General features: G+C 41.4%; 1 protein-coding gene across 5 annotated transcripts in view; it reads right to left on the bottom strand.

Moving 5' to 3' along the window:
• Positions 1 to 13,416, bottom strand: part of CEP295 (centrosomal protein 295) — a 57,006-nt gene extending 43,590 nt beyond the window's left edge. For all 5 annotated transcript variants that reach the window (XM_075198730.1, XM_075198732.1, XM_075198734.1 and 2 more), the window contains exons 1-8: positions 13,345 to 13,416; positions 10,958 to 11,099; positions 10,429 to 10,629; positions 8,830 to 8,954; positions 5,833 to 5,926; positions 3,383 to 3,499; positions 2,606 to 2,746; positions 1,400 to 1,583 (exon numbers count right to left, since the gene is read on the bottom strand). In XM_075198730.1, coding sequence (XP_075054831.1) covers positions 1,400 to 1,583; positions 2,606 to 2,746; positions 3,383 to 3,499; positions 5,833 to 5,926; positions 8,830 to 8,954; positions 10,429 to 10,629; positions 10,958 to 11,080 — 985 coding nt within the window. In that variant the 5' untranslated portion in view covers positions 11,081 to 11,099; positions 13,345 to 13,416. The remainder of the gene's footprint in view (positions 1 to 1,399; positions 1,584 to 2,605; positions 2,747 to 3,382; positions 3,500 to 5,832; positions 5,927 to 8,829; positions 8,955 to 10,428; positions 10,630 to 10,957; positions 11,100 to 13,344) is intronic.
• Positions 13,417 to 15,562: the final 2,146 nt, after the last annotated feature.

Raw genomic sequence — 15,562 nt, 5'->3', positions numbered from 1 at the left:
AAAGCTCATTCCGGCAAGCCGGTACGGGGGGAATGAGCCCAAAAGCTCATTCCGGCAAGCCGGTACGGGGGGAATGAGCCCCAAAGCTCATTCCGGCAAGCCGTTACGGGGGGAATGAGCCCCAAAGCTCATTCCGGCAAGCCGGTACGGGGGGAATGAGCCCCAAAGCTCATTCCGGCAAGCCGTTACGGGGGGAATGAGCCCCAAAGCTCATTCCGGCAAGCCGTTACGGGGGGAATGAGCGCGAAAGTTCCCTGGGAAGCCGGTACGGGGGGAATGAGCGCCAAAGCTCATTCCGGCAAGCCGGTACGGGGGGAATGAGCGCCAAAGCTCATTCCGGCAAGCCGGTATGGGGGGAATGAGCGCCAAAGCTCATTCCGGCAAGCCGGTACGGGGGGAATGAGCCCCAAAGCTCATTCCGGCAAGCCGGTACGGGGGGAATGAGCGCGAAAGTTCCCTGGGAAGCCGGTATGGGGGGAATGAGCGCGAAAGCTCGCCGGGAAGCCGGTATGGGGGAATGAGCGCGAAAGCTCGCCGGGAAGCCGGTAAGGGGGAATGAGCGCGAAAGCTCGCCAGGAAGCAGATATGGGGGAATGAGTGGGAAGGACACAGGTGAAGTGACAGAACAGTACAATTGCCTAAACTCATTGTGGCCATCATGCAAGCAGATAATTTTAGTCAGACTGTAAAGCGGAGTCAAAAGCAAAATCCTTTTCTGAAAAGCACATATAAGCATCAGATATTCTGGTAAAAATACTAAATGAATGCAACATAGTACTTGGTATAAGCCCATCATTTTCTGAATAAATGTTGAGTGTAATTAGCACACTATTTAAATGCAAAAGTGTATTTGTGAAGTAACCCACAGCAACCATACATGAAGTAGATGTGATTAACATAGTGACAATTACACATTCAAAGCCAATAGCTGACTGGTCACTGTACGCTTACACTTTGTATGTACATGACCCAGAGGCGAGGGCACACAAGCGTATTCTGTCCTTGACAAAAAGTCATGTGACTTTCTTGAGGTACATTTGACAGGGATTTTACGTTACACATACAGATGAAGTCTAAAGCAAAACAACAAGACTAAAAAAGCTGTACAAAGGATCTGTCAAACAGAAAAAAACATAAGTCACAAAACTACAATCTGGTCTTTCTGTATTCTCTGATATAATGTATAGTACCACAAAATTACCAATGTATAATAAAGCAAATTTAGGCAGCTGACACATCAAGGTGGAGGTTTGATAGGAGTAAAAAAAAAATATGTTTTTACAATGATCTTTGAATTTTGAGGTCTCTTTTTAAATAAATTACTATTTTTAATGCTTCTAACAAAATGGTCCATCTAACTAGAAGCTCAATGGAAAAAAACACCAATAAATGAAGTTACTTGTGTCTCTAGTGTACATGTCCTCGAATGCGGACTCTAGCTCCCTCTGCCATTCCTCCCGAATCTCTGCTCGACGGTAGGGTGGTTCAAACAACTGCTGGGGCATCTTTGCCACGATCTGCCTTCTACGCGTCAGGTCATCCTGTTGCATCTGTTCCAATTCTTTCATTAACCTCTCTCGATCCTATACACACACATATTGTTAGCCTATCTGGCTTTGATTACCTGTATAAATGTCTCCAAAGAAGCACAATGCATACATGTGTAGATAAAGGAAGCATAAAAACCGCTACTGAAAAACAGTCTTGAATAGGGGGGGGGGGGGGGGGAAGGTTGGCATGTTGAAAGTTATGTCATATGAGCTGTATATTCACTATGGCTCGTACAACATACAAAATATACAGCAATCTCCCTACCATGTGAGAACAAACTGCATACGTAGGACGTAAATTCCCACTAAACAGAGGGAGCAATACTTCCCTGTAAAGCTGGGTACACACTACAGAATTTTCCACCAACTTTTTATGCCGATCGATTTTACATGCGATGGATGGTCCGATCGCTCGGTCCATGGACTGCATACACACTAGCCTTGTTTTAGACGATAAAGGGAAGAGCAGCTGTCCCGTTAGCGACTTTTTACAGCCATGTTGTCGTGAGCAATGACTGCAATTTCTTACTCAATGTTGTGGATCGGTCGGAAGTTTATACACACTACACAGCGGAAACGAGATTTAAACGAAAATATTTAACGGTACGACCAACCAAATGAGGTGACAATCGTCCATTGGGCAGACTTTCGACCATCGTGTCACTACACACACTGACCCGACTTTTGAACGAGCGGTCGTATGTTGGCTGATTGAGCCGATTATTGGACGAAAACTGTGTAGTGTGTACCTAGCTTAATATGGGAGTGATTAACCTCAGCACCTTCCGTGTTTAAACACTTCAATGTGAGAAGAGCATTTCCTCATCACTGGAAGCTATTCAGTGCTATTGACTGCTACTATTTTTCTAGCTGTAAAAGTGTTTGTCTGATACCACTCTAATGAACACTTAAATTTGAATTAAAAAAATCGATGGTGGGGAAAAAAAAAAAAAAAAAAACTTTATGTAAATTTTATCATCCAAACAAAACATTACAGTGAGGCATAAGAATCTGCAAGTCATGTGACAGCTATATCCACCCCGTGCATAACTTACTTGTGTTAGCTGAACCATCTTTAAAGCATGGGATCCACGCAGGTTGGCCTTCTCCGTTTGCTCTAACCGCTCTCGCTCCTCCTCTTTCTGAAGTGCATCCAAACGTTTCCCTTCCTCGCTTGCGGCAGCTCGGGCATCAGGCTGGTAATCAGTAAGGATAAGCAGTATATAATGGGCCTGTATGTTTACTACTGGTATAAAGTCACATTTACAGGAAACACACCTTAAACCATACAGCAGTACTGAGACAGTTTTCTAAAGGAACAGACATTTACGTGGCTGTCCAATTAGCTCTCTAGTAACCAGATGTGGCCCCAGATTGCCTGTAAACCTCCAGAGCCTTGTTTTACATGAACACGAATAATCAGCAGCAGCCGAACATACATTTATAAAAATGCGCCCTACTGATGGGCACTTAAGTTAAAACTGATTTGTCATTGGTGGAGGGGTATAGAGGGGAGGATCTTCAGGTTCTAACACTTTTAACAAAGATTCAAACTAAGTGTCTACCCCAACACGAGCCCTCTAGAACCACAAGGGTGCACAAGAGTTCCCAAAGTGGAAGATCAATATCCTTATAAGAAAACATAAAACAAAAATCTCCTGAACCTTATAGAGCAGTAAAGCAATATATTCATGCACATGGGAATATTGTTGTCCAGTGATTTACAGTTAGCATCACTGCCTGGCAGGTTCACAAGCTGAATAATTTTGCATTTTTACATCTAAGCAACTGAAGACAGAGAAAGTAGGACAATGGGATTTGTTTTATTTCACCTGCTCAGTATCCATCTCTCGGTCCACGTAGGCTTCAGGTAAGTGGTAGTGAGACCCCGAGAAGCTGTCTACGTTGCAGATCTTCACCAACGGGAGTCTCTTCACAAGCTCAAGGTTCTGACATCATGGGAAAGAGAGAGACCAACAATTTGACTTTGGTTAATAACTGGCAACCAAATCCCCATTATCAATAAGCCAAGGAGTAATAACCCATATGCCATTAACATATGTGCCATAGAAATATTGCGTCTGTAAGCACTTAATGTTCTGCAATACACACCAATGATAAAGGGGAAATCATCAAATTTCAAAACCTTTGCCTTCTAATTACAAATGACAATACTAATTTTCCCCCAAAATAAAGGACTACTTTCAACAAAGCACTTTCTGCTGCTAATTAGGTCTGGATCAACTGAGAGTCTGTGCTGTGAGCTGGAGACATAGGTGAGGAACAGGACAAAGAGTGGGTCCAAAAAAACAGACAAACCCTTACTGTCTTTACTTTTTTCCTACTTAACTTAACTGTGTACTTCCCCTCTATCGTTTATGTTGCAGATAGAGCAGGGAGACAACCTTATCTATTTAATAGGGTAGACTTTTAAGACCAAACACTTAACAATTCTCTCATCATTTCCCATCTTGACTACTGCAACCTCCTGCTATCTGTCATTCCCGTCACCCATATATCCACACTTCAATCCATCCTAAACGCTGCTGCAAAACTGATCTTCCTCTCTCACAGCTGCACATCTGCTGCACCACTTTGCAAATCCCTAAACTGGCTCCCTGTGTCCTCCAATGCAAAAATTACAAAGCCCTCAACAGCACTTCCCTTCTATACATCTCAAATCTTATATCAAAATACTCTCCCTCCCACCCTCTTAGATCTACCTCTGACCTGCACCTTGTCTAGTCTCTGGTAACCACTTGTCACTCCAGCCTACAAGACTTCTCCCGTGCTGCTCCCCACTTATGGATTCCCTACAACGCCCAATCAGACTTTCCCACAGACTTCAAAATCATTAGGCGTTCTCTGAAAACCCATATTTTTCTTAAAGCTTACCTTATCCTGATAATACTAGTCACACGAATACACCCTCACACCTGTTCCAATCTCCACTCTGAGCTACACTTGCTCCTCTTGTTTCAGCTGTACCTGCTTAGAATGTAAGCTCTCTAATGAGCAGGGTCCTCCATACCCTTTGTTTTCAGGTTTGCATTTATTTTGTCTGCTTTGTATGGCCCTATTGTATGCATGTCCTGTTTTCCCTACTGTACAGCGCTGCAGAGAACCTTACAAATGTACAATAAATAATAATAATAATAATAGACAGGTGTAATGGTGTCACTACAACCCGCGAACCCCTGCCCAGCCAGGCTCCATTTCCATTATCGCATTTCAGCAGAGAACAGAAATCATTTTGATGTTCTCATCTGGCAGGAAGAGTACAGGGAAAGAAAATCTCCTTTCTCTGCTGCATGGAGCATAGAACTTACGGATTCCATCGGAAAAGGTTTTGTCAGAACAAAGCAGCTAAACCTTCTTATGCCAAAACTGTCTGGAAATCTCCCGATTGCTCCTCTACCAGAAAAAAGGAAGCCAGTGCTCCTCCGATTGAGGAGCACTGGCTGATTGATTGATTCTTAGACTATACAAAAATGTCTCCCTTTGGCAATGTTTGGAATTCTATTTTGTAACCTTTGCAGATAATGTTCTGCACCCAGCAATCCTGAGTAGTGCGTGTTCATATATGGACTTAGTTCAAAATCCTACCTCCCACAATAATCTCTGGCAGTTGTTCTGTCCACAAGCCATTGGGAATTCTATTTCCCTGAAGGGCTGAAAACATTGTTTGGATGCAATGGCCCAAGATACTGCTTGCCAGGGAGATATATTCTGGCTTCCTTCCATACAGTGTTGGCGAGAGATTGGAGGGGGAGAAGACTTTTTAAGATCCTGTGATAACGGATGGGATCTACCTGCTGCAATCTTCTGAAACATTAACCCTGGTCTATCTCCTGGACTTAATTAACCTTTGAAATGAAGGGTGGCTAGACGATTCTTATACTTTGGGTCTTCTAGCCAAGGACCTCACTCTCCTCCCCACTATCAATGTAGGCAGGCTCCTGCTGGAAAGTGAGATCCTATCTAAAGATGCCTCACATAGAATAGATTGACTAATCGCACAAACATTTTAAGGTTCATGCCACAGGAAACACTAATAAATATGTTCTGTTACAAATCATATTTTTGCAACTTTTTTCTTAAAAGGCCTACTTAGCCCAACAACCTTAGCACAGAAAATAAATTCTATTCATTGACACTTCATGGATTGACTCAAACAGGGGTAAAATCGTTCACACAAGAGGGATTTGCTACACAATAGCCAACACTCACAGTCAGTATATAAATGCTTGGAGTAACAATGTAGCCTACGGTGAGTATTTACCTCGAGTGGATCTGGCGGAGGAGGGGGAAGACTGGCGATCTTTTCTGCACGCTCCTTTTCAATGCTAAGAGCTTTTCTACGCGCTTTAATATGCCTGAGTTTAGAAAACAGAATTAATGCATTGTGAAGTGGAACTTTCTATTGAAAACACTCCATTTCTAGGTACACAGCCAATCAATGCCACGGAACGGTGGGCAAACATAGTGCTTTATGAAACACAAATGCTTAATGCGCTGTAGATAGAACCAATATTTCTTCCTTTCTTGTGTAGTAATCCTTAATGTAGCGATATATATATATATTTATCTACATAGCTTTGTATCTACTTTTCCCAATAGTTTCAGTTCATATCATAAATCCAATAAATCAATTTGACGCTGTGGTCTAGTAGCTGTTTTACTACCACTTTCAATGTTGAGCTTTCATTCTGCACAGTGGCCACAGTAAGAGTCACAGCCAAAACATTGTTCTTATTTAATTTGATGCAGAGACGCATTCTGCAAAACTTCCCGGTCATGCTGTTATTTGCAGAGATGCAAAAGTATTATTTTGTTTTTTTTATTTATAGAAGAAACATGCATACAAGATACAAGTGCACAATACACAATTTACAAAATGGAACATTGTAATTTCTTATATCTTCAAAGTAGTAATAGTGCAGGAAGGGCAAGAAGTTTCTAAGGGGACAGGAATGAATGATTGGTGGGAGGGGGGGGGGGGGGGGAAGGGGGTGATCTGGTACAAGACAAAAAAAAGTCTTTAATTAAAGTCTATTATGTCCATAAGTAAAAATAAAAAAAAAGTCAAAGATTACATTTAAATAAGCCTAACAGAACATAGGAATGCCTTGTAGCTTAGGGTCTCTCTATCTGGTCAGCCTCGCAAGGGTCCTCAGAGCAGCCACAAGTAGATTTTAAGTTTGCATATCAAGGGGAAGAGAGCAGGCTATTTTATTTCATCTTTCTCTAAAGTACCAAGGGGCCCAAATAGTGTCAAATTTACATTGTTTAGCGCGTAACTGCTTACCATGGGGCATAGAGGGCGCTGTGCTGGGAGTAAGGCACTACTACACTAAAGACCTGTCTGGCTGCCCCTCTCCCTCTATGCGCCCTGTACCATCAATGAGAAATTCATTTTAAATATAGCAGAAAGTTCTTGTTCATAAAGATAGAAAATACTAAATGTTTAAGTCTATACATTCCTTAAATGAACCCATATATAAAATGCATACATATAGATTCTCCCTACTGTGTTTCATGCCTCTGTGCTGTCACTAGTTCCTTTTAAATTCATCGGCAGAATAGTAGTTCAGCTGACAAAGTGAGTTCACTTTAATGACAAAGAGAATGTATACTTATGTTAAATCCGTTTCTCCGATTCAATTTGAGGGACATCGATACCTCGACTATAGAGAGCTTGTGCAGGAGTAGGCTTGGCTGACCCTTTCTATCCTAATAACCGATTGTCTGTTGGAGAGGGGTTAGAGGGGTTATAGTAGGGGAGGAGTGTCAGAATTTTGAACACATCCAAATTAAGTGTCTACTCTTAGCCCTCTATACCCAGGGTAGCAGTGTCCCCCAAATAGGACTAAAGAGAAACATGTATTTATCTATCAGGGGGAAGCAGCACATGGTAAAAAGGATAGGACACATTTGTAGGATCAACGAGGATAAAGACGACACAAGGCAACGAGTATTTGGCGGTTGTAGCGGATGTGGCCAGAGCTCGCACTACAACCATTCAATTACTCTGTCTCTTTCACCCACCACAAGAGTGGAACTGAATTTCAAATCCTCTACAGGCAGCGTAAAACACCTGGGACATGACAAACGCGGTGAACCTATCGATCAGGAAGTTACCTGCACAACAACATACGCAGTATAGTTTGGAAATAAGTTTGCCGTTTGTCTTCTTTTGATTTATGCGCCGAACTTAAACTTCAAATTTTCATAAACTACTGGTTATTTTTTTTATTGCATTTGAGAAACCATGCCAGTATCTTTGCAGCAAAAAAGAGAGGAAAAAAAAAAAAAAGTAAAGTCAAACCGCCTATTTTTTTTCCCTAGTTGACCATCAGCAACAGAAGAGCCCAAAAACTCCTGTTATTCTCCCCAAAACGATTGGCAGGTGTTTGAAGAGACTAAGTGCTAGATTTACTAAGCTGCGGGTTTGAAAAAGTGGGGATGTTGCCTATAGCAACCAATCAGAGTCTAGCTTTCATTTATTTAGTACATTCTACAAAATGACAGCTAGAATCTGATTGGTTGCTATAGGCAACATCCCCACTTTTTCAAAACCGCAGCTTAGTAAATCTAGCCCTAAGTGGCTTCCTTAAACACGTAAGCAGAAGACAGAGACATAACCCTGTGATGAAGTGAAGTGGTCATGCAGACGTATTTTAGGCTGTGTGGGGGACAGAGGTAACATAGACACACAGAGATCTAGCTACTTACACAGAAATTGTAGCATTATAATGTATGTCCTGCACTACCACCTATGCAAGATATATAGATATAGAATTATTTTTACTAAGGTGTCCCTCTCCTTAGCCAGAGCCCCGGGGTCCTCTACCTGGAGCTTTATTTCTTGGGGCGCTCAGTTCTGCCAAATCAATTTTGATCAACAACTTTAAAACTACAGGGGGGGTGGGGATTGGTTCTCCTGCTCACACGATCACAAACAATCACCTCTTGATTATTAGGTCAGAGCTATGAGAGACACAGAGGAGCCCCAGTCGAAACTGCCGCATGGAAAAGCATCAGAGTGGGGGGGTATCGGCGTCACCATAGAACAGTTTCACTAGGTGGTAGGGCAGCTTTCATATTAACACCAGTTCTCAGCATATGTTTTACAGTAACAGACAATAAAGGCGGCTTCCTATCGACCTTTGTGCTATATGCATTATCCCATTTTGCACAGATCCCCAATGATATTACTGGATATACTGGTAAAACAACAATGCCATAAAAATGAGCAGGGCAGCATATCAGGACGTACCAGCTCTGCTCCCTCTGCTGTTTCTCTCTTTGCTGTTTTAACTCTTTTAAAGCCTCTCTGTGCCTCTTCTCTGCTTTCTCTTTATTCACAGCCACGGTCCTCTCCATAGCTTTCAAATCCGGCTCCTTAAAGTAAAAGTAATAAATTAAATAAATGATCAATAAGAGTATGAACAACTACATATAATGCACATATATCAGCTACTATAAGTGCTGAAAAGTACTGCAGAGTAATTCTAGCTGGGTTACATGGCAACTGCTTTATACGAAACTGAAAATAAGATGCAGAGACACCAAAGCAGTTGTACTATATAAATAGTGAAACAGTCACACAAGACCTGGGAATAGATTCTATAAAAAGGCCGCAGTAAGTGGGGCAGGTAGTAATAAGAACACATTGAATATTCATAGTCTGTGTGTGGAACCTTGAGGAGATGTATGATAAACAATGTGTGTTCGCGATGTATGATAAACAATGTGTGTTCGCTTATAAATCAGGTCATTTAAAGAACACACAAACCTCGGAGGATAGCGAATAGGAAAAAAACAACGCCTGACAAATCTAGCGGAGGTAAACGCAAGAACTCTTACTTTACAGCTAGAAGAGCATTTGTTTACTCCTTAGCTTGTATTCATATTTACTTTGTGATGTCAAAAGTGTGTAGGGTTAAAACCGTGGTACAACACACTTTGCAATATTAAAGCTCTGTCTGCATTTAAAAGTATAAGGGGAAAACTTGGCCAAACACACGGCCAGCTCCTACTTAGTGGAAGTGTGCTAACAAAAAAACACCTTAAGGTAGTGAAAGACAGCCGTAAGGGCATTTTGCACTTTAAATCATTTCTAAATCTGTTATCTCACCTATATTATTACTTTGGCTGGGGAATAGCTCCACCATTGGCTGAATTTAGCAGAGTCCAGGCACTATTATACAGCGGTGGCCTGAACCACTAGAGAGCAGTTCAGCTTTCCTCGTAGCTGAAGAACTCAAACACTGCGCTAATAATGAAAGCTGGCCGCTGATTGGAGGAGCAGGTTGTCTTTCAATCAGCAGCCGGCCTTCATCCAGAACTAGTGCATGGCGGAATATGAGGACACAACAAATGGTGAATGTATTAGAGGGCAGATCCACACCAGACTTATATTATAAAGAAAATAAACAATGGCTACAAATAACAATTATTTTTCTATTGTTATATCCGCACAGATACATGACAAATGCATCCTGTGTAACTGGAAGATAATGGCAGATTAAATTGTAAGGTTCTTATTTGTTTTAAGAAACGTGCAGAAACAATGCTCAAATAAGAAACAAAGGGAGATATGTGCAAAGCAGAGGTAGGCAACTTGAGTTGCAGCATGATGGCTGACAGGGCATTGTGGGACTTGTAGTTTCACAACATTTGAAGAGTCACAGATTGACCCAGCCTGGTCTAAAGGGCGAGGCTTCGGACAATGGGAGATAACACGAGTCTAACCAACATAAAACAACAACATACAGTAGCCGGTTTACGATTACTAAATTTAACATTATGTTCTCCAACTTTTTCAAACCTGCCTGTGCAGAGATCACATTATCAAGCTTTACGCCAAGCTCACATTTTCCTTGGCCTGACGGTGTCCCTCGCCGATGGCGCCGAGTGTGGACAGATAGACTTTTTCCAGGGCTTGGAGCTTCTCAGCCTGCGTGGCCTCCCATTTGGCTCTCAGTTCTTCTGCCAACTGCTGAAGCTGTTGATCTCGCCTCTCCTTAACGTCATGGCGGATCTGCTGAGCGATGAATTTTTCCTGCTCTCTGACCTAAGGGGAGCAGAGGCCAATTAGCAGGTTCACAACTGGAGAGATGGAGACAGAGCTAAAACATAAACTACTAGATCAGTGTTGACTAACCTGTGACACTCCAGGTGTTTGTGAAACTACAACTCCCAGCATACCCTTCCAGCAATAATCTGCTAGATATTGGCAAAGCATCCTGGGACTTGTAGTTTCACAAACACCTGGAGTGTCACAGGTGAGCCAACACTGTACTAGATTATCATTGCTGTTTTTACACTCCTCCCACTAAAGCGATAGAAATAAAAAATACACACTCCTGATTATTGACAAATAACAAAATACATCACATTACCTGCTGCAGACGTAGCTTTCGTCTTCTTTCCCGTTCTTGCTTTAATATTAAAGCTTCTTCATTTGGGCTGAGCCGCAATGTCCCCACTTTTGCAACTTTACGTTTCATCTTGTCACAGGGCATTAGACATTAGCCCAGTGTGCTGCAGACAAACAGAGCAATAGCAAAATTCAACGAATGGAAGTGGATGTACTCAGTAGCAAGGTTTCTACTAGGCAGCCCGGAATGTTTGAATGCATACAAGATCCTTTTATTGGTATTTCTATGTATTTCCTTCACCCTCCGTAGAAATAGGGATGTGAACAAAATGCGTTTCTAAAGCTCATTAAGATGATTAAAATGCTTTTTTTTTTTTTTTTAAATAAATCTAAAAAAAGCAAAGAGACTTATTTTTCCTACATGAACACAAAGGCAGAACGAAAAAAAAGGGGAATGAAAATAAAAATAATTTTTTAACAAAAGATAAGATGGATTTTGCCACGGGAGAAGAAAAAATAGTACAACAGTAAGTTTAAGATCTACTAGTGAGTAAGAAAGCATCATTCATGTATGTTCCATTCCTTCACCAGGGTCCATAGATGTTGTTCCCTTGGCTTCCATATATAACTTCAAAAGCACAGTGTCAGCGACACCAACAGAGTGTAACCGGTAGCGGCATAGTGTCAGTGATACAGATGAAGTATAAGTAGTAACAGCACAGTGTCAGGGATACAGATGGCGTATAAGTAGTAACAGCACAGTGTCAGTGATATAGATGGAGTATAAGTAGTAACAGTACAGTGTCAGTGATATAGATGGCGTATAAGTAGTAACAGTACAGTGTCAGTGATACAGATGGAGTATAAGTAGTATCAGTGATATAGATGTAGTATAAGTAGTATCAGCAGTGTCAGTGATATAGATGTAGTATAAGTAGTATCAGCAGTGTCAGTGATATAGATGTAGTATAAGTAGTATCAGCAGTGTCAGTGATATAGATGTAGTATAAGTAGTATCAGCAGTGTCAGTGATATAGATGTAGTATAAGTAGTATAAGTACTATCAGCAGTGTCAGTGATATAGATGGAGTATAAGTAGTATCAGCAGTGTCAGTGATATAGATGGAGTATAAGTAGTATCAGTGATATAGATGGAGTATAAGTAGTATCAGTAGTATCAGTGATATAGATGTAGTATAAGTAGTATCAGCAGTGTCAGTGATACAGATGGAGTATAAGTAGTATCAGTGATATAGATGGAGTATAAGTAGTATCAGCAGTGTCAGTGATACAGATGGAGTATAAGTAGTATCAGTGATACAGATGGAGTATAAGTAGTATCAGTAGTGGCAGTGATATAGATGTAGTATAAGTAGTAACAGCAGTGTCAGTGATACAGATGGAGTATAAGTAGTATCAGTGATATAGATGTAGTATAAGTAGTATCAGCAGTGTCAGTGATATAGATGTAGTATAAGTAGTATCAGCAGTGTCAGTGATATAGATGTAGTATCAGCAGTGTCAGTGATATAGATGGAGTATAAGTAGTATCAGTGATACAGATGGAGTATCAGTAGTATCAGTGATATAGATGTAGTATAAGTAGTATCAGCAGTGTCAGTGATATAGATGTAGTATAAGTAGTATCAGCAGTGTCAGTGATATAGATGTAGTATAAGTAGTATCAGCAGTGTCAGTGATATAGATGTAGTATAAGTAGTAACAGCAGTGTCAGTGATACAGATGGAGTATAAGTAGTATCAGTGATATAGATGGAGTATAAGTAGTATCAGTGATATAGATGGAGTATAAGTAGTATCAGTGATATAGATGGAGTATAAGTAGTATCAGTGATATAGATGTAGTATAAGCAGTGTCAGTGATACAGATGGAGTATAAGTAGTATCAGTGATACAGATGGAGTATCAGTAGTATCAGTGATACAGATGTAGTATAAGTAGTATCAGCAGTGTCAGTGATATAGATGTAGTATAAGTAGTATCAGCAGTGTCAGTGATATAGATGTAGTATAAGTAGTATCAGCAGTGTCAGTGATATAGATGTAGTATAAGTAGTATCAGCAGTGTCAGTGATATAGATGTAGTATAAGTAGTATAAGTAGTAACATAGATGGAGTATAAGTAGTAACAGTACAGTGTCAGTGATATAGATGGAGTATAAGTAGTAACAGCATAGTATCAGTGATATAGATGGAGTATAAGTAGTATCAGTGATATAGATGTAGTATCAGCAGTGTCAGTGATATAGATGTAGTATAAGTAGTATCAGCAGTGTCATTGATACTGGTGGAGTATACTCAGCAGCCACAGAGTGATAGTCACTGTGTCCCCAGCAACTGGTAATACAGACTGCATCTCCCAGCTCAGGACCAGCTTAGAGCCCTCGTACCTGTATCCGCTCCCGGTCTCCTCCGCTCTCCGGGCTGTACACACATCAGAGACTAAACGGCTGTTTCCTTACACACATCTACGTCACTTCCGGTCTTCAAAGAAGCCGCTAATGCAGAGCCGGGCAGCGGGAAGCGTGGAACGCATCAGTTGGAACGCAAAGGGAGGAGCTATTCCCAACCTGAGAAACCCCGCCCCTTTCTTGCTTGGTCATTCTCCGTCGCTCTATGGTAATAGAGCTGACTGGCGGAGTGCGCATGCGCTGTACAATAATGTGCACGTGTTTTTTGTTCTGACTTTCGAGGCACTAAAACTTCTAAATAGGTGACTTATTCCATCACTGGTGTATAATTACCTGTGTCTATGTATTAGGCAGCTATATACAATTGGGAAAATGAGCATGACGTTAAATACAAGTGGGATCATATTATGGTAATGCCTCAAACTGAAAAGTGATTTCGTTTACAAATCTAATTATTTTGGAAGGTCAATGAATTTTTCGCCTCTATTAACTTCCACAAATGTTTGACTTTTTTAAGTCTATAATAGATCTGCTATTTTTAATCATAAGTTTAGTTCTTTGTGGTAGTTCTGTGTAGTTAGTTGTGTTTTATGATTATCAGTATGTGTGTTTCAGAGGTGGTTTGTTAGAACATTATTATATGGTAGTGCATATCATTGCAATTGTTATAGTCTCCAGTTACTGAGCAGTTATAGAGATCATCATTCATCTCTGCAGTCAAATTGCAGCTGCATTTTTCCTTCTATACATCCACTCCATGGGCTGATCCAATCAGTGGTGAGGTTCTGTACTAATCTCGTGTCTAGTCACACATTACTGGCAATACAGTAACGGATGCTTAGAAGTGTGAGCTTAAAAGAGTGAAGATTATTATCTATAATATAATACAGTAACATAGCTGTGGGGTTACTACAGAATCTTACCGCTAATTGAATTGGACTTTATGGAGGGAATTCAATTACCTACATAGTGTCTCATGATGGATGTTCCAGAGACACTTTGGGGCATATTCAATTGTTGGCTTTACATGTAAAAGTAACGCGGCGTGCGCACTATTATCGTCATTACGGTAATTGTGTGCGTAAATACCGTTATTACGGTACCTTTCACGCTGGATTTCAGGCAACTGCGAGCTGAAATCCGGCTTAGTATTACCACTTTTAACGCTGGGGGAAACGGCAACAATTGAATATGCCCCTTTGTGACTGAGATTTTGATAGAAATCTCTGCTCATTTTTTGGGGTGATGAAAAATGAGCGTAGATTTCTACTGTAATTGCTGGCAATGTGCGCTCCGCAATGTCTCGGTGTCATTAATGACAGGTAACGATGGATTCAGTGGATAGAGTCAGTGATGGGGCTGTGAAAGGCAATAGACAGCTCGAAGAGGTCAGTAATTGCTTGCTAGGGGAGACTGCTTTGTAGTGATCGATCAGTGATTGACCATTGTCCTAACTGGCAGGAATGTTGGAAGGTCTGGTCTGCTCACCATGGAGAGCACATGCCACATGTAACTGCCACTGGTGCACGCAGCAATTTAGGGGTCTGTGACAGGATGGACCTCCTATGCCACCCTGTTGTGTTGCTGAGGACCAGCTGGGCTTGCCTTGCCACCTTCCCCTTTCTTTATCCCAACTGTGCCCCCTCTAACTGCAGTAGGAGAGGCTTTGTTGCCACCACTAGGCTCCTTCACCCGCACCTAGAACCGCTTCCTGTTGGGTAACTTGCTGCTAGTGTACCCCCTTGCTGGGCACCTGCCTTAGTACCCCTGACCTCACCCTACAGATCAGGGTTGCTGTGGATGGTTCCCCCTGGCCTATCACACTAGCCAGCGCTATAGGTAGTGGGCAGAATGTTGGTACTGGATGCTGGGTCCCAACCTCAGAGCAGCTGAATAATAGATTAGATTGGTCTAATCTGTAGGTCAGGAATTTCATCAGGTAAGTAGGCGTCAAAGCAGGCTCTTAAAGCAGTGATGTTTTATTAGCTCAAGTGTCCTAATAAGGACAGATACACTAGTTTGAGGCACTAGCGATCCTCCAAAAGTTACAGATGAAATTATAACATAACATGGTCAAACAGTGCTCTTTTTATACAGATTCTGACACATGTTGACAGGGGGTGTAACCCAGCCCCATTCTGAGATGGCACCACAAAGTCTGAGATATTACATTCAATGTTTAACATCAGTATATTAT

This window comes from Mixophyes fleayi, chromosome 2 (genome assembly GCF_038048845.1).
Source record: "Mixophyes fleayi isolate aMixFle1 chromosome 2, aMixFle1.hap1, whole genome shotgun sequence".
NCBI classification, from domain to species: domain Eukaryota; kingdom Metazoa; phylum Chordata; class Amphibia; order Anura; family Limnodynastidae; genus Mixophyes; species Mixophyes fleayi.
This window is presented reverse-complemented; position numbering and strand designations above follow the sequence as displayed.